Raw genomic sequence first — 16,366 nt, forward strand, 5'->3', positions numbered from 1 at the left:
CTCCCAACAGTGGGCGCAGATTTTGCTATCACAGCAGAAAGGAGGTTATGAAAGCAGCCTGAGACCTGGCATCGTGTGGGCAAGGGGTGGTGAGGAGGGCACGAACTCGCGTCCTTCCCTCCCTTCCTCTCTGGCTCAGTTGCCAATTGGCCCTTCTTCACTCCTTAACAGCCACGGGCATGTCCATGACTGTTGAGAACAGTCCAAGGGCACAGGTTTAAAATACAGACAGACCTCTAAGGCTGACAAGCTCCTTCAACTCATTAGATTCAGGAAAGTCTCTTAAATATTTCAAGCCTTAGTTTTCCCATCTGCTAAGTAGGACAAATGGTACCTCTCAGGCGAGGCTGATACAATAAATACAAGGTGTCTGTCCCATCTGGCATGAGGTCTGACAGAAGCAGGTTCCCAATAAACAGGTGCCACTGTATTTCTCAGACTTAAGTGATTGTGCCCAGAATTTTGAGAGATCATGAAGCACAAAATATCTTTTGCCACAAGCAAAAATTGCTTTCTTTTATGTTAAAAAATATTAGAAAATGCCATTTCTCATTAAACAAGCGAAGAAATTCTAGAGACTGGAAAAAAATAACTTCCTAGAAACTAACTCCCTTTTTCACTTTGGATGAGTCATTTTCCTTTAGTAAACAGGAATAAGAAGCTTACAAATGAATCAAGATGAGGCAGATAGTATCATTTTAAAGTGAAAGCATAAAGGGGAAGAGTAGAAAAGCACGTTGTACTAGAATAGATATTGAGAGCAGAGTTTTCAGATCTCATGAAAGATTTGTCCATCCCGCAATGTCTGTAGTTTTTTATTTTAAGTATTTTTCAGTTTACTTTTTTCTTTTTACTGTACATTTTCAATGGTGTCAATCCTTCGAGAGTCTATTATGTGAGCTAGGTTTGTTTGGCCAACGAGAGTAGGAAGGAGGGGAAGTAAATAAGGCCTTTTTAGTAGTTTTAGCTTTTTATTCTTTTATGCTGAGGCAAAGACACATCCTCAACCGGACACAGTCAGACAGGGGCTCCTACGAGAGGGCTTGAACTCTTCGGTCCACCAGCAGCAGGTGCTGGGCGGGGCAGAAGGCAGCAAGGGGCCGACTGGGACGCCACCACCTCCACCTCGCTGATAATGAAGACCTTAAGGGAAGTGCCAGGAAGGAAGGACAGGAAAGATTGGATATAAAATGAGAAATCGGAGAAGGCTCCCCATTGTGTTTGGGGTTAGTTTCTCCAGCCGGGAAAACTGGTCAAGGTCTGGCCCCGGAGGGTGGGGGTTCTAGGGCAGGGACAGGGACGCAGGACGTGGAGGCAGGCATCAGAGAATGTAGCCGGGAGGAGGGGTCCTGGTGACAGGTGAGGATGGACCGGTGCGAGGGGACCTGTGACCTCAGCCCCAGGTGTCTCACCTGATCGGCAGTGTCCCCTCTCCTCTTAGCACTGTGCCTGCTAGACACACCAGGGGCCTGCTGCTTTTAGCTCCAGCGAGCTCGCAGGCAGCGCTGGAATGGGCCCAGGCAAGGTGGAGCGAGCTTATTAGTCATTCCTAGCTCCTTGTCTCTTGGGCCCAAGAATAATATTTCAAGTGCAAATGGTGGTGAAGCCTTACCTTGTACCATTCAAAGCTTGAAAATGATTCGTGTAAGATGTGTTAAGTGCTCAAGATTAAAATATGCGCTGCAGACATAGGTGTCTGTCAACTTCCACATCTTATTTTGAAAATTATTATTTTTCTCACAATTCAGTCTGAGTCCTTAAAAATGAAAAGATACTGTTTGTCATTTCTGAGTCCACTTGAGGCAAAGAACGAGTTGTTCTAACAATTGCTGTACTAAGAGCTATTCAAGAGATGGAAAATAATTCCAGGTGTTCCTGGCAAATGAGATCAACAGTATTTGTTTTTGTTTTTGTTTCGTAAATGAACCTACTGATCCTGCTTTAAAATTCTACCTGGCATTGATGCCTCCTTGTACTGTATATGTGTTCTGAGCACAATTCAGTGCCAATGTGTTCATTAAGTTGTGAATAAACAGTTCCTGGGCATTCCTGTGCACCGTGCTCTCCATTCAGCAGGAGGCACTAGGAGGGCTGTTGCAAATTCATGAACACTACATTTCCAGGTTTCATGTCCCACGTTTCTTATCTGACATCTTAATCAAGCCTTTACAGTATAAAATAATGTGCAAGATGGTCTACTGAGTGCTTAGCATTTGAGGTAACTCTGTGCACATTTTAGTAGAGTGTCTGCTATGTTCATGGCTGGGGGCTTTAGTAGAAATAGCAATAAAAAGTGTGTCATCCCTGCTTTCCAAATGCCCTGTGTAGTAACATAGATTGAAACCACAGTCTTACGTTGCTCTATTGCTCTTTTTTAGTAATCGTTATTTTCATCAAAGTTCAGCTTACGTTGGTACATCTACAGTCAGTGGTGTCAAGAAAGAAAATTCAATTAGTGGAACCCCAATTGTAGACATACACCTGGAATGCTTGTGCATGTAAGCTGTCAGCAAGTAGCATGGTTATTTGATTTAGCAAGTTAAATGATTACTTTTCCTCCTTTCCCTTCTGGGGGAAGCTGGTACTACGTAAAAAATGGACAAAAGAGTAGATTTTAAAAACTGGAATATAATTAGTGTGGCTTCCTGAGCCATAATATTTAAATAGCATTTTAAAATACATCGTGCATATCTTCTTAAGAGCTGAAGGAATAGCGGGACAGGGTGAGGCGGGTCAGGTGTACCTATACAGACCGGGGTGTGAGCCCCACAGCCGCTCAGTAGCTGAACATCTGAGACAACTTTCTTAGTGTCTTTGGACATCAATTTCCTTACCTGTGAAGGTTGGGTAATAAATAACACTTGCTTTAGAAATATTGATGGGCTATGAATTTAAAAACTTATGAAATGCATTAGTATGGCTCTGGGAGCATCATATATGTATGCTTAATAAGAAATGCTCATATTCATAGGTAATTTGTATACAACTTGTATAGCAATTTACCTAATACATTCACAATGAACATAGTGCACTTTCCAAAAAAATGCTTCTTTACTTTTTCTTCTTGTCAAGTTTAAGTGTTTTACAATTTTATCTTAACATACTGTAGTATTTATTTTAAACTATATTTTATTCTTTGCCCCCAGGCTGTCTACTAGAAGTTAAAAATATATTCAGAACTAAATGTTCTATCTCTATGGCCACCCTAATCTTTTTGTATGTGCTGTTCAGGTGCCACAGAGGATAAATGTACACAGTTAAAGGAAAAAAACAGCACTCAAAGTGCAGGCACTTAAAATCGATGTTGATGGGAGCCCTGGATGCAGGGGTCCCGTAGGCCGGGCTGTCCTGTTATCGCTCACAAGTATTGTTCTTCCTGCATTGCTTATGCACTGTGGATCAGACCACCTCTCAAAGGGGTGATTGTGAGGGTCACGGGTTGGTGAGTGTGAGCTCTCAGCACCATGTCTCCATAAACTCCATGAATTGCTTCTGGTTCATAATCCTTGAGTTCACTGAGATGTTAGTACTGCTGCCAGAAGATGTCCCCGGCCCCACCTAACTGGGGGGAACCGGCAAACGCTTAGACTCACATAACCAGCAAGTCTTCTAAAACCTGTGATTTAGGTGTAATGGTTTATGAACAAGGACGATGGCCACTTGAATTCCACATTCACTTAGAGTTCAGCCGTGGCCTCACACACTCTCACAGCTGAACTTTAGGGTACGGACAGCTCTCCCCAGGGGAGGGCAGACGTGGCTGAAAGGGGGATCATTTTAGGTTTGTTTGGATAAGGCGAGCAGTCCTATTGGATTTTCGTTAGGAATTCTAGTGCCCCAGCTTTTTAATTACTTGTAGTTATTTTCATCAAGCAAATCCTTGGATTTCCAAACGATTCGGCCCTGGCTACACACAGCATCTGCTTGTGTAATCTCAGGTGGAAGGGAGGGCTCCCCGACGTTCACCCAGGCCAGAGGCCCTCTTACGCAGCACTTGCTTCACCTTCGGCCAAGGGGAGATGTTGAACCAGAATGTGAGTTTTTTGTTTGTTTGATTCTCTATTTCATTTTAATTGTCTTAAACAGGAGGAAGACATTTTAAGAGAAACCCATAACCTCTTTTAAAAAGTGGCCTTACTTACAAAGAAGCATGTGAAATGAGTTTTCTAAATGACTTTATGTGACATTGAAGAATCCATCCTGGATTGAGATTTGACCTGCCATTTTTCTGTGACCAACTTTATAGATTTGATTTCATTTTCAATAATGGCTTTATTATTTACTCTAGCCTGTTTCACTCACATAAGTGTTAGCTTTGAAATTTGCAACCACATATTTTCTTTGTAACTCAAATAAAAATGGGGTCATGCAAGCGACCTTTTAGACAGAAACTGCACAGTCAATCCACTTGGACAGAAATAGCACACACACTATCACTTGAGAGTAATGGAATCATTTTAAGACAAAAGATCATTCAATTGCCCTAAAGCTTGAAATCTAATGATGGTGATTATCAGTGCCAAGTTGTGGACACCGGGGATGAAATTTAGTAACAGCTGACCATTCACTGAGCAAACTCGGTGCCGAGCTCCACGCCGAGCACCTTCCATGTGTTACCTCCTGGGAGTCTACAGCAGCCCGTGAAAGGCAGGAGTCATTACTGCCAACATCCCATAAATGAAGAAACGGAGGTACCCCGAGCTTGAGCTGCTTGCTCAGGGTCTTGGAGCTGGAAGTGGCTGGGCACAGAGAACTCCATTTGAAACCCGAACCTAGCTCTGAACTGAGCCGGGGCACTGTGCCCGCAGGCAAACAGACAGAAAATCTGAAGGACACTTAGGTGGACCCATTTTACCTTCTGGCCTGGACGCGTTAGGGAATAAACAGGAGGAGAGTTATTATTTTTCCTGTGCCCTAAGAATTTACTCTGCTCAATTCTCCTTTCTGTCCCTGGGATGAAATCTCAGACCAGACCCGTAGCCTCTTCAGTTCATCTTAAATTATTCAAAGTCCTCAGATCAGTTTCAGGCATGAAGGAGCCCAGTCCAACATCATGATCAAAACTCCAGCCTCTCCTCCAGTTCAAATTAGCTCCTCCCTCCCCCAGCTCAGGCCCCTGTTGACTTGGAAACCTCTGGAGGAGGGGACAAGAAACTTAATAAACCTTGGGTATTTTTTCCTCTTCTCCTGCTCTAGCTCCTCTCCCACTCATGAGGCGTCACTTCTAACCTCTCAGGGCCCCACGTGGGTGTATGAGTGTGTGGAGCAGGCAACTTGTTAACAGAAGGAAAAATGACAAGGTTTCTCCCCTTACCTTTTACTCATGTAATCTGTTGTCTCCTGGGTGCAAGGGATTTCAGAGAGCTTTTTCTCTTTGGCAACTTTTGGGTTCCGTCGGGGTAGCGACGCCTCCTACCAGTAGAGGGAGCACACAGCCTTTTTCCTCGGGGTAGGGCTGTTAGCTCCCTTTGGGGAGGTGGGCGGAATCTTTGAGGGGAGTTTGTTTTAAGATAACCGCTGACCACCCAGGTACATGAGTGGTCCTAGAAAACCCTCACCCTTTGTCTCCTGGAAACTCAACTTCCCCTCACATGTATCCTGTGTTTGGAGAGTCCAGTGCAGAACCTGCCTTTGAACCTCTCAGGCCTCAGCTACAAGCCAACCTCCACAGTTCCAAGAGATCTACTTGTGTCGCGCTTTCAGAGGGCCCCGAGTCCAACCCCAACCTGCTTGAGATGAGAGCAGGCACACTTGGCCACGGCTCTATGCAGAGCTTTAAGCAAAGAGCTTGAGACTGCCCCGCTCCCACTCAACTTAAGTGAAGTTGTCTCCCATTCCCATCGCTCTCTTTCTTGGCCCATCTGACATCAGCGAAAACTCTGTGGGTAAGAAACTGTCCCCTTCTACTCTTCCCTCCAGACTTGTTCAGCTCACAGTGCCACCTGGAGGGCATTGCTGGTACATACTCATTTGGCAGAAGACGTACATTTATCAAAAACGCCTGTGCACATTTTGTGCTGCTCCACCACTGGGTCTCAGTACAGCATATGAGAGCCTCTGAGGGAGACATTATTCCTTGGTCCATATCCATAAAGTCATTAGAAGGTAAGGGTTGGCCTCTCTGGCATGTCTACACTCACTCCAACATTTGTTTCCTATCTTCCAGTCCAACAGAATTTGTGTGTCAAAAGAAACAAGGCTTGAAGAGGTTGCTAAAAAGGGGGAAATGGTTTAGCCAACATGTGGAAAATTAAGGCAAAGGAATGGAAATCTAGGGCAAGGTTGTTGTTTTTTGGGGGGTTTTTTTTTTTTTTAATTATTAAATGCCATTTGAAAAGCCACTCTAGCCAACTGAAAGAATAAGCAAAAAATGTCTAAGACACTGGAATCAAAGTTTGAAGGTTATTATGAAAAGCCCATGGTTTCCATGAATATACAAAGTCATAGTGTTGTTGGCAAAAAAAAAATGATTTCATTTGCGGCTTGGAGCTGATGGCTGAATAGAGAAGATTCAGCTGTCAGAATTATAGATGGTGAGGGGTTTCACTGAGTAATAAAAAAGGAGGCACATCACTCAGTAGCTGAGGCAGTTCAGGCCCTGAAAGGGTGGTGGTTTTGACTTAATGCTTCTAGATGATTTGTTCTCTGATTTCTTAGTTTCTGCTCAAATTTAGTATTTTTTGATAAATGCTTTTTGTTGCTTCCCCATTCAGTTTTTTATTTCTGCTATTCTCCTTTACTTTTTTATTCTTTACAGGTCATTTCCACAATATAAAAGGAGTTCATAAAAGTGACTATGCATCAGGAAGGAAGGAAAGGGAGAAATGTTGAAAAATGTGGCATATTAATTAAAATGGACAAATTAAGGTCTTCCAAATAGAATGGCATTGCTACCTTTAATCCACAAAACTAAGCATTATTTATTAATACATTTTGCTTCTAAATAGAATTTTTGCAACAACCACAATATTGTTAACTGTTTGTGGGACACATTAAAGAAAGGACAAGCCTCATGGTGGAGGGAAGGGCAGAAGTGGGGATGTGCACAGCTGGTTGGGAGGGGCAGCCGTGGTTCAGTTTGGCATAAGCCTGGGGGGCAGAGGCGGAGGGGACAGAGGATCAGATGAGAGTGTGCACTTCCCTGCAAACCACTTCTCAGTACCCAAATGGAAAGCCCAGAGTCATCCTGAACAACCCCCTCGCCCTCACATCCAGTCCATCTCCACGTTGGGCTCCGTGCACCTCCTGAAATCGTCTACACTGGACTCCATCTCCAAAGACACCCTCCTGATAAGGGTGACATGAATGAAAAGTGCCTTTATGTCTTTATTTTACCTTCTCAGATTCTCTAAAGAGAGAGGTATGATTATTTTCCTCATTTTAGAGATGGGAAACCTGAGGCACAGGAAGGTGAGGTAACCTGCCCGCGGCTACTCAGCAATTACGAGGCAGCGTTAGGATTCCAACCCGAAGGCAGTGTCAGAATGGCAACCACTCAGAGCCTGGCCGACACCTCCCATCTCTGGGACAGCTCTGCCCCGTCTCTCGGCAGCTACTCTCCTCCTATCATCACCTACCTCTCAGGCTCACCCTTGTCTGTGGCCAGGGGGATTTCACAAAAAGGCAAAGCCGACCATGTCACTTATGCTTCATCACCCCATAATGTTTTCCTATTACTCTGTATAGAATCCGAAGTCCCTCCGCCCCTTTTCGTCACCCCCAGTATGGTTCTCCCTGCCTTCCGCTCGGCATTCTGTGCCAGCAGTCCATGTCTTTTAAGTGTCCTGAATGTACCGTGACCTCCATCGAGAGCAGCTCTGATGACCGGTGCCCTGTCCCCCACGCCTTTCCTCTGGCTCTTCCCCCCGTCACTGATTTTTAATCTGCTGAGAAGTGGTCTGTGGGAAGTCCTTTGTGACAATCCTGCCACATTGTTCATCACAATTATTCAATTAATATTCACCAGACATATTTATATTCACCAGACAATATTTACCAGATACTAATCGATTGATTGAACACAGTCCATAATTCAGTAAGCACTAATATTTTCAGTGCACCTCTCTTATATTTGTAAAGAATTCAAAAGCTAACATTGTCCTAGAAAACTGTGCATTTTTACTTCAATGACTGGGATATGTTTCTCTGTTCTTCAATGGGAAAAACCAAACAGATAGTTTTGACGGAGACCTACAGGGAAGCTGGAATCTTATAATGAAGCCAGTAAGCACGAATACCATTAGCAAAAAGCAATTGGGACAATTCTATCCTATTGCGATGTTTTGTGATTGGACATGTTTGGAAACTTGAATGTCACTTCTTTGAAAATTCTTATTAACCTCAAAGGCAGATTGCTGCTTTTGCTATTTGCCTCCAAGAATGTTTGAGCTGAAGACATTTTCAAGTTCACCATACTCCACACATTCATTTTCATAGATAAGACCAAGACACTGAGATGTTAGTTTACTTGGACTTAAATTAGTTCTCTGCCATAACACATGTGACCAATGACCAATTTTCACAAACTTAACAAACTTCTGCAAATGAAGTCGGGGTTATGTTCAATCCCAGAGTACTTGCTCTAGTTCCAGTGCTTTCTTCCTATCTAACATTTAAATGTTAATTAGGGACTAACTGTGTTATTCTTTTTTACTTACTGGAAGCAACTGGCCTGCAGTGTTTTAATAATAGTGAATTTTAAAATCAGGAGAGGCCACACAAAGGTCTGGATTTACTGTTTCAACAGAGGCGCACATCCCGCGGCAGCCCCTAGCCAGGGGCCAGTCACGCCTTGTCTGCCCAACCTCAGAGGCACTGACGCATGCGTTGCCTGAATCGGAAGAGTGTTGTGTTTAAACATTTAAAACATATAAACCGTGTACATTGAGGCTCATTTCCTATTTCTGCCTGCCTCCAGGGTTGCAGCTGTTCCTGGAGCCAACATCCTGGGTTTCCCCCACACTACACATCTGCTGAGGCTCCAGGCTTCACCTTACTGTCCCTCTGAGCAGCTGGCTGATTTGAGGTTAGAAGGATTCAGGCCACTTTGGTTTTAAGTGTTTCCAGTTCTCTGGGATTGCTATTTTTGTGCCCCCAAAGCCCCAGACTTTTATTCATTTAAAGGACAAGAAAGCATGGCTCTTTCCCCTGTGCCAGAGGCTTTTGGATTCTAATGCTTATTAGTACAGGACTGAGTCTCCTTCCCTTTCCCTTTGCCCCCTCAGAGGTGGGTCCAGCTTCCTAGGCTTCTGAGAAATGCAGAACATACCGTCCCGCAAAGCTGCTGAAACAGGCTGTACTTCTGAAGAAGTTCCCTGGGGTGTGCAAGAACCGCTAGGGTGACTGGGTGTCACCATTCCTTCATTGCTGTGTCCTCTGTCACCAGCTGGCTCTGTGCCACTCAGCCCTCCCCACACAGACCAGGACTCCCACACAGACAATGTGTCTCCTCTGACCATGGCCCTCCATTGGGAGGGAGTAGGTAGGGCTCGGCTCCACGATCTCCCTGAGGCCAAGGTGCTGCCAAGTTCATGTCTGCCCTGATTTGGTGGGCCATTTTGTTCCTCAGCACAGCCAAATTTCCTTTTCCAGTCCTTTTTATCTTTCCATGAAATTTTCAAATCAATGCTAAATGAGATAGAATGTAGGCAGAATGGTTGGTGAATGGAAGTTTCTCTCTCCCTCAGGCTTGTGTTCTCTTTCCTTAGCCGTAAGTCAGGCATCAAGTGGGGCTGTGTAATAACGCTTGTTTATGAAACCCTATGTAGTGGAGACTCATTTTCCTTCCGTGAAACAAAATGAAGAGGAAGTCGAAGCCCTCGCCCCAACCCCTGGCCTGTCCCTGGCAGTGCCTGGCCACACCTGAGGGGCCCTGCCGCGGGGCTGCGTCAGCAGAGGGTCATGTGCCACAGTGTTTTTTGAACACCATTCATTGTTATCACATTGAGGACATCGAAACATAGGTCCAGTTTCCAGGTGTGTCATTTGCCATTCGACTAGCCTTCTCAAATGTACCTGGTCTACATCATACAAAACTCTGGCACTGTACAGCTCTGTCCCAGCCGACACTGTTTAGATGTCAAAAAGTCAAAGAACAGAAGTCAAGGATTATGTAAGTATTAAGAAAAGCAGCCACCAAAGCCACCTTCAGTGTTTTTGCAGTAGCTTTAGTTTGTTGGCTAAAACACGTAGTAAACTTAGATTGTACCTTATTTTCCTGTAGCACCCAATGAGTTTCTGTAGTTTGTTCTTTGGCTTTCAATTCTTCCAGTAAGATGCTGTATTTTTTCTCTTCAAAAAACTCAAACTAAAACTGGTAAACTCTGACCACACTTATTTCTAAACATCATCAGTGAGTTGACATTTCTAGGAAGCTTGGGAATGACAGAGGAAAAGGGGGGAGGGAGAGAAGCAAAAGGAAATGAAATGTAGTCACAGATAATTTTTTTCTAACAAAATTCTATTCTTTCACATTGGCTTTATGTTTTATAACTGCTTCCTAAGGTTGAGTGGTGTGGAGTGCCCGGAGGAATCACCCTGAGAGTGCCTGCCTCTGTTTACCCATTTTCATGCCTTCTTTTCCAAAGAGTGAAAGGAAGACAATGAGCTTTCTGAAAGACATGTCTTAGAAAATAGGCATTTCTCAGTCTCATGAGTTGAGAGTAATGATTTTTAAAAAATCTTCACGCAAAGATATATTTACTGACTTTTAGAGAGAAAGAAGTGGGAAGGGAGAGAGAGAAACATCAATGACTTGCCTCCTGTACATGCCCTGACTGGGGATTGAACCCACAGCCTTTTTGGTGCATGGAACGACACTCCAACCAACCGAGCAGACTGTCAGGGCTGAGAGTAATGATTTTTATTTAGTGTCTTAACTGACAGGGCAGGATGAGAAATCAGGTCAGTAGTAGACATTTTAGGCTTCTGGTCATAATATGATGGAATTAGAAGACAGGCCGTTATGAACTCTAATGCCGGTGGATGTTATATGTTAACTATAGCTCATCATTCAAGAACATTTTCCTAAGAACAGCAAATACAGGAACCAAAGAAAAGCTCAGTCACAGGCCAATATTCCCAGGTGCCATTTTGAATTTGGAAATAACTCCCTCATTATTAGCTCCTCAGAACCACATGATTCCAGATGGAGAAGGGATAGGAATCTCACCCAAGCATCTCCTGTCATTCATAGATGAGGGGACAAAGCCCGAGGAGAAGAGGTATAAGCTCTGTCTGCTTTGCCCACTGGGCCATCTCCCTGCTTGCTCTGGAGGTGTACCGGGACCCGTAGGCAGAAGGCTGATGGGTGCGGAGGTCAGTCCCGTCTCTCACTCTGCCCCTGACCCTTCTGGCACTGTCCCCTCCCCCTTGAATTTTGGAAGCTGCAGAGGTACTCATTGAAGAGGTTACACATGCTCTGCTCTAGAAAACGTGGCCTGTCCTGGGAGCAGACCTCTCTCCAGCGCCCTGGGTGAGATCCAGAGGGTTTGTCTCCAAGCCCAGGCTCTGCTGCTCTTTGTAGCTGTGAACCCCCTTAGCAGAGGGGGCCCCAGTGCCCCTTCCAGTGAATGAGGTGGACCGAGGGTGGTAGATGGACAGACCCAGAGACCCTGCAGAGTAGTCATCGCTTCTCTTCTGTCATTTCATTCAAAATGTTCTAAGAAACAGTCTCACTTAATCTTCATAAAAGGAGGTGTTTTTTAAAACCAAATTGAAGTATTATAATAGAACCACACAATTAAGAAAATCATTATGTAGAAATTGCCTTGAGGCCTCTCAGATCTTGCACAGGAAAGTATTTTTATTAGAACAAATCCTTTTGCAGATTACCAAAATTGTCTCTAACGAAACATGGCAATTGGGTATATTTAGAGATTAAGAGTTTCAGAAGATAATAAGAAATATCAACCCCCCCCCCGTTATTAATAGACACTTCATTTTCTTACCATGAGAGCAGATTTTATAGTAATATCACTACTTATTTTATAAATTAGTTATTTGACATATTAGTTGAATACATTATTCTCTTAATAGGCCTAATTAAACCAAAGATGCTAAAAAGGTCTTTTACCAGTTACTTTCAAATGCTGATACCTTCCTAAGTGTTCTCTTCCAGCAGTAACAGGCAAAGAGAGGAGTTGTTCCAGGGCTACAGAGATAAATGCTGTATTGTTTCACCCGTAGAAAAACTCCCTATAGATATATATTGGGAGATTGATAAGTGTTTCATTGTACCGGTTTTGGTTGGGGCTGGGAGTTGTCGAGTTCAGAAAGCCATGAATTAGTCCCATGAATGCTTAACTATTTTATGAGTTCTCTATACAAAAATATTTTAGATATGATTGACATTTTAAGATTTTGTTCTTTGTTGTGTAGTGGGGTTGGGAAAATAAATACCACCAAAAAAACTTTTGATTTCTGCTCATTAAATGTGAAAAATGATGGAGCATTTGAAATCAAACTGTATACTTCTAGTTAATCTTGGAATAGTTTTAGTTTCTGTTTTAATTAAAAAATAAACTTGTAATGGCATGAACTTCACAAACATTCTTTGTTTCCAGGAGAAGGTGTTTTCAAAGTATTGGTTGGCAAAAGTAAGATAACTGAAACATACTGATTGCTGAAAATTTTTTCATCATTGCCAATTCCATTTCTTCCCATCGTTTTAGCTTCTGAAGAGTTAAGTGCTTGTTTCAAGTTTTAATTGAGAGATGGGTAGCAAGAAATCAGAAATTTTGCTTCATTTCGAAAGAGACGTAACTCACCGATGTTGTAGCCTAAGGCAGGTAGGGATTCTTAGGAACCCAGCAGCATTTAATGAACTGGGAACCTAGCTTTGCTAAACCCGCATTTCTACATTCACCTAGCATTTCCTGGATTTTGACTTAAGTAAGGCCAACCCGGTGTGATCAGAGGCGGTTCCCACCAATGGGGAGGCAGCTGGAGGAGCTCGCGCGCGTGGGAAATGTCAGCCCCTTTCTCCCAGACTCCGGACTCCGCCTGCGGCAAGCGAGGCTCCGACTCCCAGCCCTGCCGCGCGTTCTGGGAACAGAATCGCCTCCCTCCGAGGCCCGGCGCCGCCTGGGAGCGCTGTGGGCGGGCGGAGGTGGAGGCGGGGGCGCCGCGGGGTTTCTAGGTTGCTACAGCCGTGATGTCACTCGCCCATGCTAACCCGCGGTTGGTTTTTTTTGTGTTTTAGCTCTGCCTGCAGTTGAACACAAAGACCTGGAGGAGACTCCCACATCCTCGGGGAGAAGAAAGGAGGAGGCGGAGCAGATTGAAGGAACTTGTGGCTTGTGGCCTTTCGCAGCACCGGGGCTGCCTGAAAGGGGGAAAGTGAGCGAAAGCCACGGTGGCGGTTCATGGGCTATGAGATGAGGCGCTGCTGCCGCTGCCGCTGCTGACACCGAGGTTCCAGGGTCCGTCTGCTGCCCTTTGTGCTTCGTGTACATGTGTCTATTCAGCGCATCCGGAGGCTCCCAGAAGAGAATCCAACACGGCCGCCGGGGAGAGACCACCCACCATGCCCACGGAGACCCTACAGACAGGTAGCATGGTGAAACCGGTCAGCCCCGCCGGCACCTTCACCTCCGCCGTGCCCCTGCGCATCCTCAACAAAGGGCCCGACTACTTTCGCAGGCAGGCGGAGCCCAACCCCAAAAGACTCAGCGCCGTGGAGAGGCTGGAAGCCGATAAGGCCAAGTATGTCAAGAGTCAGGAGGTCATCAACGCCAAGCAGGAGCCGGTGAAGCCGGCCGTGCTGGCCAAGCCCCCGGTGTGCCCCGGCGCCAAGCGCGCGCTGGGCAGCCCCACGCTCAAAGTGTTCGGGCCCAGTGCCAAGACCGAGAGCGGCGTGCAGCGGGAGACCCTGAAGCTCGAGATCCTGAAGAACATCATCAACAGCTCCGAAGGCTCCAGCTCAGGCTCGGGTCACAAGCACAGCTCCCGAAACTGGCCCCCTCACAGGCCAGACGCCACAGACCTGCACCGACACTCTTTCGCCGAGTCCCTGAAAGTGTACCCGACGCAGGGCCGCGGTAGCCCGCAGGAGAGCAGCTCCCACGTGGGCAGGAGGCTGCTGGAGCAGACGGCCGAGTCCTTCCTCCACGTCTCCCACAGCTCCTCGGACATCCGCAAAGTGACCAGTGTGAAGCCCTTAAAAGCGATCCCCTGCAGTAGCTCCGCCCCTCCCCTGCCTCCCAAACCCAAGGTCGCCACCATCGCCACCATGAAGTCCCCCGAAGCCGACCCTGTGGAACCTGCTTGCGGAGTCAGCCGAAGACCCTCCCTCCAGCGGTCTAAGTCGGACCTGAGTGACAGGTATTTCCGGGTGGACGCAGACGTGGAGAGGTTCTTCAACTACTGCGGACTGGACCCGGAGGAGCTGGAAAACCTCGGCATGGAAAACTTTGCAAGGGCTAATTCTGACATCATATCCCTCAACTTCCGCAGCGCAAGCATGATCAGCTCAGACTGTGAACAGTCTCAGGACAGTAACAGTGACCTTAGAAATGACGACAGTGCCAATGACCGGGTGCCATATGGCATTTCTGCGATCGAAAGAAATGCTAGGATCATCAAGTGGTTATATAGCATCAAACAAGCTAGAGAGTCACAGAAGGTCTCCCACGTGTAAGAGAACGTGTGTGCAAAGGAGGGAGGGGGGGGTCTCTGTCTGTGCATCCGCAGTTGTGAAGGTTGTGAGGTCTCCTTGAAGTGTTGTGAGCTTCTTCACTCTCTTTGTGTTGCTTGTTGTGCAATGTTTTCAAGTTGCATGCCTGTCAACATGGGGACTGACCTGGCGTCCACATCAACCGTCGCTGCAGAGCCTGGCTGAACACATGGTCACCTGCCAAAAGGTTCAGGCCAGAGTCTGATTAGGGCTTTGATCTCAAGCAAAACTGTTTACACGAAAACAGTATACAACTTCTTCAATATTTATGTGGTTCTTGTGTTTTATATCCCGCGCTATTGTGTCTTAATTAAAAGTTTTATCAACTGGCTTTTAAATTGAGAGTAGAATCTTTTTGAAATGAAAAGCCAATTTGCCTACACGTGAGACCAAAACAATGGGGAAATAAATGGGATCTGCTATCAAACAGATAGAGTGACTGACCTAAGACAGAACCAGGCTGGGTTTTCTGAGGAAGAAAGTGGTAAGCCTGATGTTAATCACTTACATACTGCAATTGTCTCGCCACTTACTTAAAGTAATGATTGGGCAGCGATGCTACATTCTATGTTCTCCTATTCAGTGTGTAAATAAATATTGATGGTTCTGTGTAACACTGACCCCAAGAAAAGAGCAGATACAGTGAAAGTGACTATATCTGGGAGGTTGAATGCCTGGGGTATTGTTGATATTTTTTCTGATTTGGGTTAATTCAGAAATTTCTACTATTAATCTTTTGACAGGAGTAGCTACTCTAAACCTGTTACTCAATGTCTTAAAATTTTAGGGGGTTCATTTTTTTGGTCGGTAACTAATTCCATGCTGATTCTCTTCCTTCCCTACTTCCTTCCTTTGTTGTTGTTTTATTTGGGAGCGGGAAGTGGGGTTTGTCCAGGTTTGCGCTATCTGAAGACATGAACACAAACGGAAATACCAGCCATATCAGTATAGAGCCTCCTATTCAACAGTAAACATCTTTGGTAGCTGAACCATAACTGAGCAGTGTGATTGTGTTGTCTTGCATATGTTATTCCCTCAAGCTGTGGACCTTTGTTACAGCCCTAGGAAACTGTAGAAACACAACACTATGTAGCTCCCTCCCACCCTGCCATGGTCTCTAGTGCTACATATCAACTTGTTCCCTTTTTTTCCCCAACAACCTGTCTTCCAGTTAGCTGTCAACCAGCTGACAGTTGTGGTGTGGTAGCAGAGAGTACACATGCAGCAGTCTACTTCATTGCTCTTGTAGTTACGCTCTGAAGTTCAGGGGCACTACCATAGGCTTTGTCAGCTTATAAGAAACTTTTTATGGTGTAAATGCTGTAAGACTTTGTACATACTTCAGTTGTTATGAAATCTTGAAGAAAAAAAAGAAAAATTACACTAATAAATAGCTCTGGTGCAGGCACTAATGGTGGTGGTTTCTTTTTGTACTTTCCTTTGCTCTCTCCATTAAAGCTTAACTTTGGAATGTAAGCCAGAAGCAAATTTTTTATAGTCTTGAAGAAACACTTGTTACTTTCACCATATCACAATTATTTTGAACAGCAGTGTTCTTAATTATAGCTATAACAATGTGCTTTTTGCTAAAATAGTTGCATCAAGTTTCCTAAAATATGCTTCCTCTTCTTTACTTAGTTCACACTTCAGTTATTTTTATCCTAAACATCAAAGTCTTTCACATCTTCCACT

The 16,366-nt window shown here is 45.0% G+C and overlaps 1 protein-coding gene across 3 annotated transcripts in view; it reads left to right on the top strand.

Annotated features, from left to right (window-relative positions):
• Positions 1–16,035, top strand: part of FAM110B (family with sequence similarity 110 member B) — a 139,403-nt gene extending 123,368 nt beyond the window's left edge. For all 3 annotated transcript variants that reach the window (XM_054590149.1, XM_054590151.1, XM_054590150.1), the window contains one exon: positions 13,202–16,035. In XM_054590149.1, the coding sequence (XP_054446124.1) occupies positions 13,526–14,638 (1,113 nt within the window). In that variant the 5' untranslated portion in view covers positions 13,202–13,525 and the 3' untranslated portion in view covers positions 14,639–16,035. The remainder of the gene's footprint in view (positions 1–13,201) is intronic.
• The last annotated feature ends 331 nt before the right edge of the window (positions 16,036–16,366 follow it).

The sequence above is a fragment of the Pteronotus mesoamericanus genome, unplaced genomic scaffold (assembly GCF_021234165.1).
Source record: "Pteronotus mesoamericanus isolate MK-2021 breed Mesoamerican mustached bat unplaced genomic scaffold, CSHL_Meso_final scaffold_174, whole genome shotgun sequence".
NCBI classification, from domain to species: Eukaryota; Metazoa; Chordata; class Mammalia; order Chiroptera; family Mormoopidae; genus Pteronotus; species Pteronotus mesoamericanus.